The 15,852-nt window shown below is 41.4% G+C and overlaps 1 protein-coding gene across 2 annotated transcripts in view; it reads right to left on the minus strand.

Moving 5' to 3' along the window:
• RALGPS2 (Ral GEF with PH domain and SH3 binding motif 2) overlaps positions 1 to 15,852 on the minus strand; it is a 97,219-nt gene that overhangs the window by 18,193 nt on the left and 63,174 nt on the right. For both annotated transcript variants that reach the window (XM_081194420.1, XM_081194421.1), the window contains exons 9-14: positions 13,520 to 13,657; positions 12,456 to 12,546; positions 11,826 to 11,893; positions 9,543 to 9,678; positions 8,094 to 8,245; positions 2,982 to 3,036 (exon numbers count right to left, since the gene is read on the minus strand). In XM_081194420.1, coding sequence (XP_081050546.1) covers positions 2,982 to 3,036; positions 8,094 to 8,245; positions 9,543 to 9,678; positions 11,826 to 11,893; positions 12,456 to 12,546; positions 13,520 to 13,657 — 640 coding nt within the window. The remainder of the gene's footprint in view (positions 1 to 2,981; positions 3,037 to 8,093; positions 8,246 to 9,542; positions 9,679 to 11,825; positions 11,894 to 12,455; positions 12,547 to 13,519; positions 13,658 to 15,852) is intronic.

Below are 15,852 nucleotides of genomic sequence, written 5' to 3' on the forward strand. Positions count from 1 at the left end.
GATCAAATTGCGAGAGGTAGTGGAAGACAGGAGGGCCTGGCGTGCTCTGGTCCATGGGGTCACGAAGAGTCGGACACGACTAAACAACAAAGATCTGTAGTATTTTACAGGCTCTGCCCTTGGGCTTGTGCCTCTGGCAAGGTACCTGATTTATATATACCTGGGTGTGGCGGAGTACAAGGCAAACTTCACACTTTTGCACATTTTAAAATATATGTTGAGTGCAAGGGAATGTCACTAAAATAAAGCAATGTGCCTTAGTCACACTGCAATTTCACAAATAATAACTGTTATGTGCTGTGTTTCAAATATTTTTAATTATTCAATTCTAAATATTTTTTAAATATTTCAAATATTTTGTACTGCTTTTCAACAAAAATTTTTTCCAAGTGTTTCATGTGTTTCACTAGTTTCATGTGCACTTTCCCATGGGTCTCATAGGTCTCATAAAGCAGATGTTATCAATGGCTCCTAGCTCTCAGATGTTGATAACCAATGATATAAGAAGTCCATTCCTCAAACCTCTTTTTCTTTTGCCAGGCTCTTAGTGGCTTCAGGGGAAAAGCCATCCTGGCCTAAGTGTGTTGCACTAAGCATCAATCACAGGTTAGTGTCAAAAAAGAGGAAATGACCTCTTTTCACCTTGGTAAAGGTAAAGGGACCCCTGACCGTTAGGTCCAGTCGCGGACAACTCCGGTGTTGCGGCGCTCATCTCGCTTTACTAGCCGAGGGAACCGGCGTTTGTCCGCAAACAGCTTCCAGGTCATGTGGCCAGCATGACTAAGCCGCTTATGGCAAAACCAGAGCAGCACACAGAAACGCTGTTTACCTTCGCGCCGGAGTGATACCTATTTCTCTACTTGCACTTTGACACGCTTTCGAACTGCTAGGTTGGCAGGAGCTGGGACCAAACAACGGGAGCTCACCCCATCGCAGGGATTCGAACTGCCAACAGCAAGCCCTAGGCTCTGTGGTTTAGACCACAGCGCCACCCGTGACAGGGTGAGCTATCAATTGCTCCTGTCTAAGATGTGTCACTTGGTGGGACTGCAACACCATGATATACTTATAAATACTGTATCATTTTTATAGGCAAGGTAGAATTGTGCAAATAGAACATAACATTTTGGATAAATCACATTGACAAGACTTGCAGATATCTTTGAAGCACTTCCAACTTGGAAACTGCTTTTGATAATAAAGGACTTAATACAGGCCAATTCTTCAGTGCAACTTTCAGAACTGGTCAGAAAGTCCCTTAGCTGCAAGAATGGCCAGGCAACAGATAGATACATAGGGTATTACTTGGGCAAAAATGTTTCTCATGCAATAGGGAGTTTATTCCAATATGAGAAATGTGAAGGGCACAAAGCATCGTGATCTTATAGGATCATAGAACTGGGTCATCTAGTCCAAATCTCAACTAGACCATACATAACAGATGGTCATCCAACCTCTGCTTAAAAACCTCCAAGGAAGGAGACATCACCACCTCTTGTGGGAGTCTGCTCCACTGTCAAATAGCTCTTACTGACAGAATGTTCTTCCTGATATTTAGCTGGGATCTCATAAATCAACTGTTGCCTGTAAGTCACCATGCAGAAATATTAACTATCAAGGTTGGTGGCCTGAATGCAGTCATGTGGTTCAGAGGAGAAAAGCAGTCTATGAACAGCTCAGTCTGCCCCTAAGCAACAAACTGCACAGGCCACAGTTTTTTGGGGCCAGAAGTTATTGACTGGCTCCTTGTGAATAGCACTACCACCTTCCGGACATCCACAATAGCAGTACCGCAGTACCGCTAAGACTAGTAAGAGCAGTTCCCTTAGGAGCTGTCACAGTGGCACATAGAATGAAAGCCTCCAGTTCAACCTTGTTGGACCTTGTATTTTCCAGCTTACTAGCTTCCTGACCATGCTTGCATCACCCTCTCTGAACTCCCAAGTCTGAGCCAAGTTGAAGCTATGCAATAAAATGTGAAGTTATAGAAGGTTCTTGTAGAAGAGGACAATGTACATCCAAGGGGCAGACAACACTCAACATGTGATATTGGGCTTGAAGGCCCATTTGCCATTCCAGGAAGCACTGCAGGGCTGCTAGCGCTCTAGGGGACGACTCTAGGCTTCAGGCTATGAAGGAATTGGGAGCTGTCTCTCCTCAGTTCTGGATGTTGCTTTTGGCATGATTCAGCAATGATCTAGACACAGAAGTGGAGGCTGAGGGCAGCAGATGGGGAGCTGGGTCTGGGTGAGTGTTTAGAGCTGACTGCAGAAGTTAGGAAGAGCACTGCATCTGAGGTATTGGCCAAGAACTCATAGAGGAACCTCTCAGACTACCAGAGCCATTAGGACCGGAGTCAAGATCTCTACTGACACCCTTCCCTGAGCCAGAAGAACCAGATACCTGGCAGCATAAAAAGAAGGCTATGGAACAAAGGAGGAATGCCCACTTTCATGCCAGAGGGCTGGCCTTTTAAGGTTTTCTCAAAGGGGAGGGACCTGGAGGTGGCAGTCTGTAGATAGAGACATAAAAGGTCTTGGATAGGTTGCTCACTTGGAGCTGTCTGTGGTCTAGTAGCCTTCAACTAGCTTGCCTTGCCTCCAGCCTTGCTGTTTTACCCATGGGTTCCATCACTGAACCATAACACAATCGATGTTAACAGTTTTCCAACTGGGAGTGGCAGCTAGTCTGACCAGGCACAGATGTTAGACAGAATTCTCTTGAAGCAAAAGTCCAGTGACACCATACCACTGAAATATATTGTCGTGTGATATAGTTAGGATTGCTTCACATGCTATTCTGTTCTATTTCACGTAGGAAAAGCATGGAACCTCAAAAGAGCTCCCTGACTAAAAAACAACTACATAGGGATGAGCACACATTCCATGCATATTTTGCACATATTCTTCTACATGGAAACGCAGAAGAACTGTGATCTGTGAAGCATTTGAACAAAACAGAGATATAGTGGCTTCTCTTACCTTTCAAATGCTGGCCATGAAGTCTCTTCACTCAGCTCAGAACCATCACTGCTACCTAAAATCAGAATAACAGTTTAAACTAAATAATCCTCTCATTCTATGATTTATTTGCCAATCATAACAGAATCGTCCATAATAAAGTGCTATTAAAAATATTATTATTTGAGCCAATCTGTGTGTTAGAAGATAAAGATAAATAGTATAAAGCAGCTTTTATAAGAGGAAATGGAAGATGCAGGTTCATAACACTTGGGAAAAGAAGTACAGTTGTGTATTCTTGCTGCTGCTCTTCTAATATAGTTCATTTTTACAAAATGCTGTTGTCAATCTTGTTAGAAATTGAAGCACTAAAGGCAAAATAAAGTGAGTGTCCCTTGCTGGATTAATTCTGATTATGCTTTATTAAAATAAAACCTACCCAGTATTTTATTTGAAAATCAGCAATGGGGGTGGGGGGGGCAAACATCACATAGGGCTAAAGCTTCTTGCCCTTTCCCAGGGGAAAAAATTGGATGCTCGGCAGAGCAAATGATATAATGGTTGTTATGTTATTGTATTATACAATTGTTAAAATTTGAAAATCAATAAAATTATATTTGAAAAAAAGAGGGAAAATTTGGATTCTTTTAATTCTTGTACAAAGGGGGGAGGAGATAGTAGTAAAAAGAATTAAATGGCTTACTTTCAGGTACATGCATGTTGAAAATACAAACTTTTGAACCACAAAAGTTCAATTACAGAATTTTAATATGATATTTAAACCAAGCCAAATTTCTATTGCACAGAAAGGAAAACATGTGTGTGTGTTTAATAAATGTGTATCTTGCACTTTCGCCACTCAGAACCCCACTAAGGGCTTTGAAGTCTTTTTGGATCCCAGTGAATTATGGCACATAAACTACTCCAAAAATGTATGCAACAACTCATGTTTGTCCTGCACAGTGGCAAAAAAACCCCAAAAACAGATAGCAAAGCAACATTACTATGTGACCATCAAAGCCATAGAGATATAGGTTCTTCTTTTCAAACAAAAGGCCACAATTCTAAACACACTCACTGAAGAGACAGGTGTCTCTGAATTCAGAGGGAGGTAAATTTTATTCTGAAGCTGTGTATGCCCACCCAAGAAAAAGATATATTTTAAGGGTAGAAAATAAACGTATGAACATGTAACTGAAGACCAAAACAGAAATGCACTCTATTATTAGTGTGCATTGAACTTCATGGAGTAACGAAAGGGTAAGTCCCTATGCTGAGATGTGGCTGACGCATTTGCAATCTTGTCGTTAAATGAACGGGTGAGACAACACAAGAAAACAGTATGAAGTGGCGGCAAGAGTGCTAAAAGCTAAGTTTAATGGGTAGGGTTGAGGGGTTAAGGCTTTCCTAAAAAGATGGTATTGGTAAGCTTGGAGGAATTTGAAGGAAAAGGTGAAGGAAAGATAGATTCAACCAGTGAGTTGAATCTAGCCCTGGAAAGATACACACAGGGCTAGATTCAACTCACTGGTTGCACTAGTGGAAGTCCATGCAAAAGGGCTTCCCTCTCCCCTCCTCCTTCCAAATTGGCTTTGGGGGGGGTTGGGTGGACCCCAAGAACAGTGCACGGAGAAAGGAAAAGGAAGATTGTTCCATTGGGACAAGCAGATAAGCTTGCACTGATGGAATGTTTGCAACCACACAAAGTTGAATTGCTCCCATAAACCCTAGACTTAAAAGCAGGAAGGGAGGAAGTATGGACATTGAAAAGAGCAGGAGGCCCCTGGAGGAGTGAAGCTCATTGGCATATGGGGATACGAAGGCAGAGAAACAAATGGTCACAAAAGGCTTTAAAGATTAAGACAATGGAGCCATGATGAATATGGGAATGGAAATGAAGCCAGTTTAGGAACTGAATATAATTCTGAGCAATGAGAGAGGCAAATCATTATAGCACTACAATTGTGGATTGGTTTCCCCTAAATCTGTCTGAATTCAGCTTGCACTGAAAACAAGTCGTAAGTATCTTCCAGCCCAGACAGAACCTGCATTTTTCATGCAATTTCTAATACATCTCGGGGATTTGTGCATTCCAAAACTATAAATGAAGTCTTTGTTACAAAGGGGTAAAAATGGTGATACATGCAGATTCTTACTCATGACGCTTCTAAAATCTTCAAGTTAGAGAAAACAAAAAAATCAGATTATTTTTCTAAAAACATTGTGACCAGTAGAGTACATATGAGCGCAGATTGTGGTTTGGCCGTCAATTGGTCTGGGCAAGGTTACAACAGAAATAGAAATGCGATGCGATGACAGGCAGGATGTGAACAAAGGGTGAAATGGTTATGATAAATGATAAACCCCCAATTAATTTAAGGCAACATACATATTGTTTATGAATGTTTACAAGTACCACATTTATTTAGTGCCAAACAACGTATGATTTCTGATAATAGAAAAAATGATGAAATAATTATATCCAAAGCAATTAAACATAACATATTTCTGTGATATGTTCATGACGCCAAAATGAGCTACACTGTAGTGGAGCCTGAATTGCAAAGTTAAAATAAAAAGAAGGCCTACTTAGGTTACAACTGTGCTTTCCTCAAAGAGATATTACACAGAGGACTTCTTCTGAAACAGATAAGCAAGGGCTTGCCCACACTACTGTGGTCTTCTGCTTGACCTGCGTTTTCTAGGCACAGTTCCAAGTGGTTTTACCCTTGCCCTGCTCCTTTCTCAGGGAAAACCCAAATTACCATTTGCTCCAATTGAGCGCTAAAGAGCAGCTTTTCCTGGGGGGAAGCAGCAGGATGAGAGGACGTATGAATAAGCCCCCAGTTGTATTTTCCTTTGGAAACATAAAAAATAGTAACTAGCAGAGTGTCATTAGCAACCTGGAGCAGAATTCTGAAACAGCTGCCACATATTCTCTAAAACCAGAAGAGGGAAGGTCCTTGGCAGAATAGCAGTTACTGGCTGGGTAGGGAGGCATTCAGGAGACGAGAAAGTTTTAAGTCTCTTATTCTATACTCTTCTTCAGTTCAGCAAGGAAGGATGAAGGCAACCGTTTAGATCTTATTCTCTTTGCTTGGTGCCTCACGTCCAGGGTCTTTCCTGATACTAATGGAACCCTGAGAACAGCATGGAACACCACAGACACTGCCAAACTTATCAGTACAGAGGCAGCAGTAAAGGTAAAGGGGCAAGGGACCCCTGGACAGTTAAGTCCAGTCAAAAGTGACAATGGGTTCATCTTGCTTTCAGGCCGAGGGAGCCGCCGTTTGTACGGTGTTTTCCGGGTCATGTGGCCAACATGACTAAACCGCTACTGGTGCACGAAGGACCGCGACGAGTGCCAGAGCGCACGGAAACGCTGTTTACCTTCCCACTGCAGCGGTACCTATTTATCTGCTTGCACTGGCATGCTTTCGAATTGCTAGGTTGGCAGGAGCTGGGACAGAGCAATGGGAGCTCACCCCATCACGGGGATTCGAACCGCCAGCCTTCTGATCGGCAAGCCCTTGGCTCTGTGGTTTAGACCACAGCGCCAGCAGCAGTATCAATGCTTGGTACTGGATTTGGCGCTGAGGATAGATCAACTGACACACACAGCAATGTTATGACTATTATAGAGCCAGCTGTTATTAATTACATTGACAGAACTGAAGAGACGCAAATTTGCAAAGCCTGTGACAGCAAGCATGGGGACCTCTGACTCATATGCAAGATCAAGCCCAACAGGGATGTGAATTGGACCCACAATGCAGTTTTTCCCAAACCATGACCATTGGCTCCACAACTGACATCATATGTAACATCACATATGGGACAGGTAACAATTGGCTGCAAAGTAAAATTGGGGGTGCACTCATCAAGGGTCATCAAGCATGCCATCCACCCATAAGAGGGGCAATCCAGAGAAGACCAAGACCAAACAGGATGCATGCATGGCCAGAGCTGCTGCCTTGTGAGCAAAGCAAAATTCAGAAATCTCTCAGAAGCACTTTCACTTGGGTATTTCCATCTTTGGGCAGGAGGGAGTTGGTCACTGGACCAGATACTGGCGAGCCAGTTGATGGGGGTTTGAGGAGAGCCATGAACTCAGGCTCCAAATTATAAAATTTATTAGTAAGAAACACATTATTTCTATGGAGTCGCAGATTACAGCTATAACAAAGGCGGCATTTTTTCATCTCCGCCAAGCTAAGCAGTTGGCCCCTTATCTCTCTCGTCCTGACCTAGCCACGGTGATCCATGCGACGGTCACCTCCAGACTGGATTATTGTAACTCGCTCTACGTGGGGCTGCCCTTGAGACTGACCCAGAAACTCCAGCGGGTGCAGAATGCCGCGGCGAGACTCCTTATGGGGTCTTCGCTGCGAGACCACATTCATCCGGTATTATACCAGCTGCACTGGCTCCCGGTGGAGTACAGGATCAGGTTTAAGGTGCTGGTTTTAACCTTTAAAGCCCTATACGGCCTAGGACCCTCGTACCTACGGGACCGCCTCTCCTGGTATGCCCCACAGAGAAACCTACGGTCTGCAAATAATAACATCCTCAAGGTCCCAGGCCTCAGAGAGGTTAGGCTGGCCTCAACTAGAGCCAGGGCCTTCTCGGCTGCAGCTCCAACCTGGTGGAATGCTCTGTCAAAAGAGACTAGGGCCCTGCGGGACCTGACATCTTTCCGCAGGGCCTGCAAGACAGAGTTGTTCCGCCAGGCCTTTGGTCAGGGCGCAGCCTGACTCCCTCCTCTGGCAACCTGCACATAATTCTGCTTAATTGGTTGCCATCAATTTGATTTAATTAATTTTTATAATGAAATATTTTTAGATTGTGTGATTATTATTTGATTGTTGTTAGCCGCCCTGAGCCCGGCTGTGGCTGGGGAGGGCGGGATATAAATAAAATTTATTATTATTATTATTATTATTATTATTATTATTATTATTATTATTATTATTATTAACATTTTATATTGAAGTTTTTTCAGAGTTTATCCTTTTCTTAGGGTAAAAAAGCCTTATGTGGAACTGTTCCAGTACCATAAAAAATGATCCCTCTAATACTTTTGGATACAAGCCTAGAAATACCTTTCACTGCTCAGAAGGCTTAACATCTTACCTATTGAAATTCCACTAGAAAGAGTGGAGCTCTCTGCCTGTCCCCTGGATGGGGCATGTGGTTCCATGACACTGTCATCTAACAGATGCCTTGGTCCTGCATTGGGGAATGTTGCGCTTTTGAACTCTGCTGTGTTTGTTTTATGAATAAAACTACAAAAAGAACAAAGGAGATAAAAACAAAATGCACAACTACTTTAGAACATAACACATTTTACGTATCAAGGTAATACATTTTCTAGTACAGTGGTGCCCCGCAAGACGAATGCCTCGCAAGACGGAAAACTCGCTAGACGAAGGAGTTTTCCGTTTTGGAGGTGCTTCGCAAAACGAATTTCCTATGGGCTTGCTTCGCAAGACGACAATGTCTTGCGAGTTCCTGCTGGTTTCTTTTCCTTCCGCCCCCCTTTTCTAAGCCGCTAAGCCGCTTATCAGCTGATCCGATCAGCATCCGTCAATGGGCTTGCTTCGCAAGACGAAAAAACCGCTAGACGAAGAGAATCACAGAACGGATTCTTTTCGTCTTGCGAGGCACCACTGTACTCATGTTCTAGTTCTCCACGATAACAATCCAACACAGCATGGCAAGTATATAAACAAAAGAGTACACCAAGTGTGTACGACAGGGATCTATTGCAGAGGGGATTCACGCATTTTGAACATGGGCACAAAAAGTATGAATGTTTAAGTGGCAAAATAACCACAGAGTGATTTACCACACCTTCTTTTTAAAATGACTGCCTTTTCCCTGCAACAACACTAGCAATAAAGGATTGGCTCCCTAGTACATGCACCATTCACAATTCATGGTGCTATGTGTAGATTTTGCCATTCACACTAGAAAATTTGGGAGCAGTTTCAAAAGTAAATGTAAAGCAACCCTCCCTGTGTTTTGAACTTTCTAATGGTGTCTTCTTGAGTTTTTGAGGTGATGAATAAATAAGTGCTAATTTGCGTTAGATCAGCTCAGGAGGCACAAAGGGATATTTCAAATGGCAGCAGGATTCCTACAGAGAAGACTGCACAAACTGTGGTCCAACTAGCCAAGGACAGCCACCAGTTATGTACTGTGGCTGCCAAGAATCGGATAGGACACCAGGCTTCTGCAGGCCCACACGGATTGCAATAGCGGGAGACTTTATAAATCCCTGGTAGCCTTCCATATGTGGCTGGTGGCGAGCTCACTCCACCTTAATGAACCTAAAACAGGCCTGTGAAAAAAATTCAACTGCAAACTGCTCATTCATGGTGTCCTGGCTTATTTTACACCATGGCTTTAATGATACATGCAAAGCAGGCCGCTAGATGCTAAAACAAAACGACAAAAAGGTACCAAGACAAATTATTCTTTAAGTAATAAGATTGGGGATCATGGGATAAAAGGGCTAACATATGGGGATTATGTCCACAACACACAGCATCTAAGCTGAATATCAAATCAAATGCTAACTTGTATCCTAAACTGTGACATTTTCTATGCCCGTGTGGCATCAGATTCTTTGGGGATGGAGGAGTCGGTGGTAGTAGTGCTCCTTCAGCTGTAGTATTTTTTCGAACACTTTGTGGAGAAACTCCCACTTCAGGACCTGGAAAAAAGAGAGAGAGCAAATTTTAGGTGAACACGACAAATACTTATCATACTCATGACTCCCCAATTTCTATGCCCAAAGTAAAGTTGATAATTTAAAAAATACATGAATGGATTCTTATATAACAAGTATTTATTTAAATATATTCAAAAAATGTCCAGTAGCACCTTAGAGACCAACTAAGTTTGTTCTTGGTATAAGCTTTCGTGCGCATGCACACTTCTTCAGATACACTGAAATAGAAGTCACCAGACCCTTATATACAGTGGGAGGGTGGGGTGGGGTTTTTCTCAGGAGGGTAAGAGGAGATGGGTGATTGATTTAATGGGTATAGTAAACCTGTGGGCGACTGTTAACGACTGCAATTAGTCCTACAGGAAACTACAGTCCTACAGATGACCAAAAATAGCTTTAGCATATGAAATGAGACAAGAATCCAATATCTCTATTAAGATCAGGTCTCTCCATGGTTTTCAGTTTAGTGATAAGTTGTAATTGAGCCACTTCTCTTTCAAGTCGGTTTCTGAGATTCTTTTGTAATAAGACAGCTGCTTTGAGATCCTGTACTCAATGTCCTGGGAGACTGAAGTGTTCTCCTACTGGCTCCTACTGGTATTCATTTATTTATTTTAAAAACACAGTAAATCTTGTTGAAATATCAAAACAGACTTTTGGCCCTGGCATGAACATAGTAAGCCTTTGGTAACTAGTATCCTCAAACTGAAGTCAGACAAGGAAATAGGTTTGTGAAAACTAGAGAACTAACGCATGTGAAAATTGGCATGCTTAACACATTCTTTCAGCTGATGCAAGTATGTCATGCTATACTATGGAGATGTAAGAGATATTTCAGTAATTGGCCAATGTTATTTGTCTGTATGGTATGTGGACATCCTTAATAGTAATATTGGGAGATATTCCTGCAATCTGAAGATTCTCCAAATATGAAAAATGTCTCCTGAAATGTACTAAATCCCTTATTCTCCAGACACAGAAAATGCACACACTATTAGGTATGGATATTTTATGTTATTACTGACTCGCTTCTTGAGAAAGAATATTCAGATGGAGGGATTTGTAAAAAGTTGGAAATGAATTCCTAGAAAAATTCTCTCCTAAGCTCTAGACACAGCAGCTCTCTATCCCTAAATCTGTCTCCTGACTACCTCAACTCCATTTTTTAAAAAGAACACAGAAAGAGCTCCTTCGAATGCTCATTGCTTTTTACCAAATAATGGAAGTCCACAAGAACATCCTTCTCAAAATACACACAAATGTAAAGCAGCCACTGATGTCACCTTTAATATAGCAGCGTTCAAGTAATTTGTTGGCATTTGTTAAATGTTGAAAACATGTTTTTAGTGTTTGGTTAGTATGTAGTTTTTAATCACAGTTCATCATATACGCGGGTGGCGCTGTGGTCTAAACCACAGAGCCTTGGGCTTGCTGATCGGAAGGTCGGCGGTTCAAATCCCTGTGACGAGGTGAGCTCGTTGTTGCTCGGTTTCAGCTCCTGCCAACCTAGCAGTTCGAAAGCACGTCAAGTGCAAGTAGATAAATAGGTACCACTCTGGCAGGAAGATAAACAGCATTTCTGTGTGCTGCTCTGGTTCGCCAGAAGCAGCTTAGTCATGCTGGCCACATAACCCGGAAGCTGTACGCCAGCTCTCTTGGCCAGTAAAGCGAGATGAGCGCCGCAACCCCAGAGTCGTCCGCGACTGGACCTAACGGTCAGGGGTCCCTTTTCCTTTTACCATAGTATTATAGAGCTGGAAGGGACCACGATGGTCATCTAGTCCAACTCCCTGCAATGTAGGAATGTTTTACCCAACATGGGGCTCAAACCCACAACCTTGAGATTAAGAGTCTCATGCTCTACCAACTGAGCTATCCCAGGTAAGTTTCAATTTTAAGTTTTATTCTTATTAAGAAACAAGAAGTACCTCCAGTGTTTAAGTTATCACTGAACAGCTGAAACCAGCTACCACTGCATAATAGTTGCAAGACTTAAAAAGCACTGGGCCAGTGTATATTCTTCAGGACACATTTGATACTGACTGTTTTTACACCTTTAACAGACAAGTTTAGAAACAAAGAAATGTTAAAAAATATTTAAACTTTATTGTTGTCCGGTAAACATTTACCTACTAAATCTTCACGAGATGCAGCAGAACGTGGGGTACTTGTTCCGGGTTCTATCTTTAATGAAAGCCTGTATTTAGAAACAACCACAAAAAGGTTTGCTTATAACGCAATATAGGTGGGAACCGCTAGACAATGCTTTTTCATGTATTCATATACTATTCACCACCCTGGGGTGTATTTAGAGGGAAAATGGGTTAGAAATACTTTTATTAAACAAATGAAACATGTAAATTAGTCAGGACTAACAAGTCATTTTCCCATGGATTATTTGAAGACTTTGGTTGCTACCTATGGCTTATCTTTAAATTACAATCAAGGGAGATGCAAGGCAGACTACAATTCAAGGAGCTCCCAAAAATTCCATGAAACTAAGGGATTGCTCTTGCCTTCATTTCTTGTTCTTTATGAAATACCAAAAGCGGCTTGGTCATGCTGGCCACATGACCCAGAAAAACTATCTGTGGACAAACGCCAGCTCCCTTGGCCTGTAAAGCGAGATGAGCGCCGCAACCCCAGAGTCGTCTGCGACTGGACTTAACTGTCAGGGGTCCTTTACGTTTATGAAATATTACTTAGCTTTGAAAGCAAAAACAATTGTTATATTCTAATTTACTCGATTTTATACTTACTTATAATTGTCATCTTCCACAAATTTCTGAAGTTCTTCTATATACTGAACAGAATTCAAGTATTTTTGGACATGAGGCAACACAGGAATATCTAGACAGCAAGCAAACTGTAATCAGCATTTTGGCATCCTTTATCAAGAGCTGACTTTTGCACATGTATTTTTTTAAAATTGCTTATCCAATCCCATAGATTCACTACATTTTATTAATTCCTTAAAATACGCACTTAACACCTCATGCTTCTCACACCCCATTAATTTCTGGGCAACAAAATACGCTATGCCATCCTTCAAAAAGATAAAACAAATGCAACTGTAGATTAACCGCACAAATGTATGGAAGAACACACTATAATGGACAATGGATGTTATTCTGTTGTGGTACTAACTCCTAGAGGGGTAGCTAGATTAGTCTACTGCAGCAAAACAAAGGGTGGAATTCAAACATTCTGTCCCAAAGGTCTGCATAAACAAACAGATTTTCAAACATCACTTAAGTATATAATAATATACTTGATAAACTACTATTACTAAGGAAGCATGCCTAACACCTGATCTGTGCTCTAGGTGTCCTTTCACCTGCCTCTACTTTCCTCCACTACCATGGAAGCCCCTGCTCCACCCACAGAAGGCTCAGGTTATTTTGGAGGTACTGTGCCACCAGCAGTAAACAAGTGCAAGGCTTTGAAATGGGACATTGTGAGGGCGAGGTGGAGCGAGGTCAGTCAAGGATCCATTGGACAGGTGAGGGTCGTGATCTGGGTCCTTCTCTTGCACCACGCTAGAACTGCCACGGGAAAGGGTAAAAAAGACTATTCCTCTCTCTGCTGTAATTAACCAGAGCCAGTAGGGCTTTGGAAGAGGTGTTTGCGCTGCCACTCCACATGTCCCCAGAGTTGGGTAAAACTTGCCTTATGAGTGTTATGCTCCGTTAGGAGGGAACTCTTGCATTTGATGGGTAGCTGACCCCAGAACATAGGTGATTAGAATTAATGGATTTTATATTCAGAGAACCTTATTCAATGATTAATTACAATGCTGCAGTATGAATGCATAGCAACTTACCATATTCACATGACTGCTGTAAGTCTGAAATTATTCTGAGTATGTTATTCATTAAGTTTGATCTCTGCTCATTTTCCAAAATACTCCCTGTCGATGGGTATGCCGAGTCAATGTATGTCAAATCTGAGAGATAAATACCTGGACAACATAAGATCACAAAGAAAAAAAGATTTTTTTGTCTTGGTCAACAAAATACAAAATGTTTAGCATTGTATCCAATGCTGCTGTTTCAGAGGCACAGCCGATTTTCCATTGCACAACGGAACATTCCTCTTCTCCACCGCTTGTGCTGGAGGACCGTCCAGAGCAGATTTTAAGGGTGTGCAAGGAAAAGAGAGGGAAAGTCCATTGTGTAAACACAACTCTGTGTGTCCAGTGTTGGACAGAATCCATAATCAGAACCATATCCTTTCCGTTGTGCTTTTAAGCTGGAGAACAAGTGACAAGGCACTGAAGATATGAGGAAGATGTAGCTTTGCCATATCTGAAAACTGAATGCTGTTACTAGGCTATAAGGTTTCACATATTTAAAAGCATGTTTACAAATCAACAGGTTAAAAATATTTGGTTAATGGGCATTTCTTTTCCCTTCAACCTTATTTTTAAATCAATAGTATTTGCTACATCCAGGTGTTTTTTTTATAACTTTCTAGATAAACCACATTTACATTTTTAGGTCTTGTTATGGTGTAAAAATTAAAGTTGTCATATTTAGAGGAAGCTGAGTTCTTACAAATAATAGCACATGGTCAAGAAGTCACAGAACTGAGTAAAATACTTTATATCAGTCTAAAATAACATGCTGAAATATTTTATAATATTCTGAAATTGCCATAAGCAATTGTACACAGACTTTAAAAATCCTGTTTAAGACGTTTTTGAAGGACAATTTGGCAAAAACATCCCTACTGTAGCACAGAGTTAATTCAATGAATTAGATAATGTTATTAAGTTTGTCTCAGCAAAAAAAGTGATGCCAGAGAGGGAGGAAAGAATGTCACATACTTAACCCCAACCTACAAGGGATGTCAGTAATATTCTGAATTTCAGAGAATGAGCTGATTATCAAGTAGCAAAACTCCTTCCCTGATTATCAAGTAGCAAAACTCCTTCCCTGATTATCAAGTAGCAAAGAATTGGGTTTGATGGTTGATCATGTGGTTTGGTTTGCATTTTAAAGCAAAGCTACCTAATTTGCACTTGAATTTGAATTTTACAATGAAGTTCTCAAACAAACAAAAATGTGATGTGTATATTAAAGGTAAAGGGGACCCCTGACCATTAGGTCCAATTGTGACCGACTCTGGGGTTGCGGCGCTCATCTCGCTTTACAGGCTGAGGGAGCTGGTGTTTGTCTGCAGACAGTTTTTCCGGGTCATGTGGCCAGCATGACTAAGCCGCTTCTGGCAAACCAAAGCAGCGCACGGAAACGCCGTTTACCTTCCCACCGGAGCGGTACCTATTTATCTACTTGCACTTTGACGTGCTTTCGAACTGCTAGGTTGGCAGGAGCAGAGACCGAGCAACAGCAGCTCACCCCGTCACGGGGATTCGAACCTCTGACTTTCTGATCAGCAAATCCTAGGCTCTGTGGTTTAACCCACAGCGCCACCCGCGTCCCTTGATGTGTATATTAGGGGAATGTAAATAAAATGCAAATTTTAGTGAAAATAACAAAAAAATGCATGTTAGAAAAAATGTCTATAAAACTATGTATATTAGGCAAAACTGCAAACAAAAATGTGCATATTAGGATAACTGTGCACTATATGCTTGAGAAGTTTTGTGAATACTTTAAAAAAATCACAAAGTGATGCAGAAATCTAATGAGCTGATTGAAAAAATGAGAAAGGGAAAGAACCAAAACTGACAGATTTGAACGCCACTTGATCTTGCCAGAAGTGATCTTTTTGAATTGACCCTTTGCCCTAAAATATTCTTCCAAGGCTTCAATGTTACAATAAGGTTCTTCCAAAGTGCTAACCTTATATCAAAAGGTCTCCTAGGAAAATTTCGAACTAGATTGGTTGGATAAACAAAGCGTCACCAGTCCTCACTGCCTGACCGACTACAATGCTGCAATTGTATACTGCCAGTCCAACATGAAGTCAGGCTTTAGTTTTACTCTCTGAATTAAAGTAATTATTCTTAGAAATGCATCTATGGTGATTTGGCGAGTTTGCTTACATCTAAGTTAACTTGGGGAACTAAAGGACTTAAAAATAAGGTTTGCTCTGCTCTTCTACATTCTGAGAGTTATTATATGCCATACTGTAAAAATAAATGCTTGCTACAGATAATTAAAAACTGCTCTGATTTGCACTGATTCTAAA

The sequence above is a fragment of the Podarcis bocagei genome, assembly GCF_964188305.1.
Source record: "Podarcis bocagei genome assembly, chromosome: 5".
NCBI lineage: Eukaryota > Metazoa > Chordata > Lepidosauria > Squamata > Lacertidae > Podarcis > Podarcis bocagei.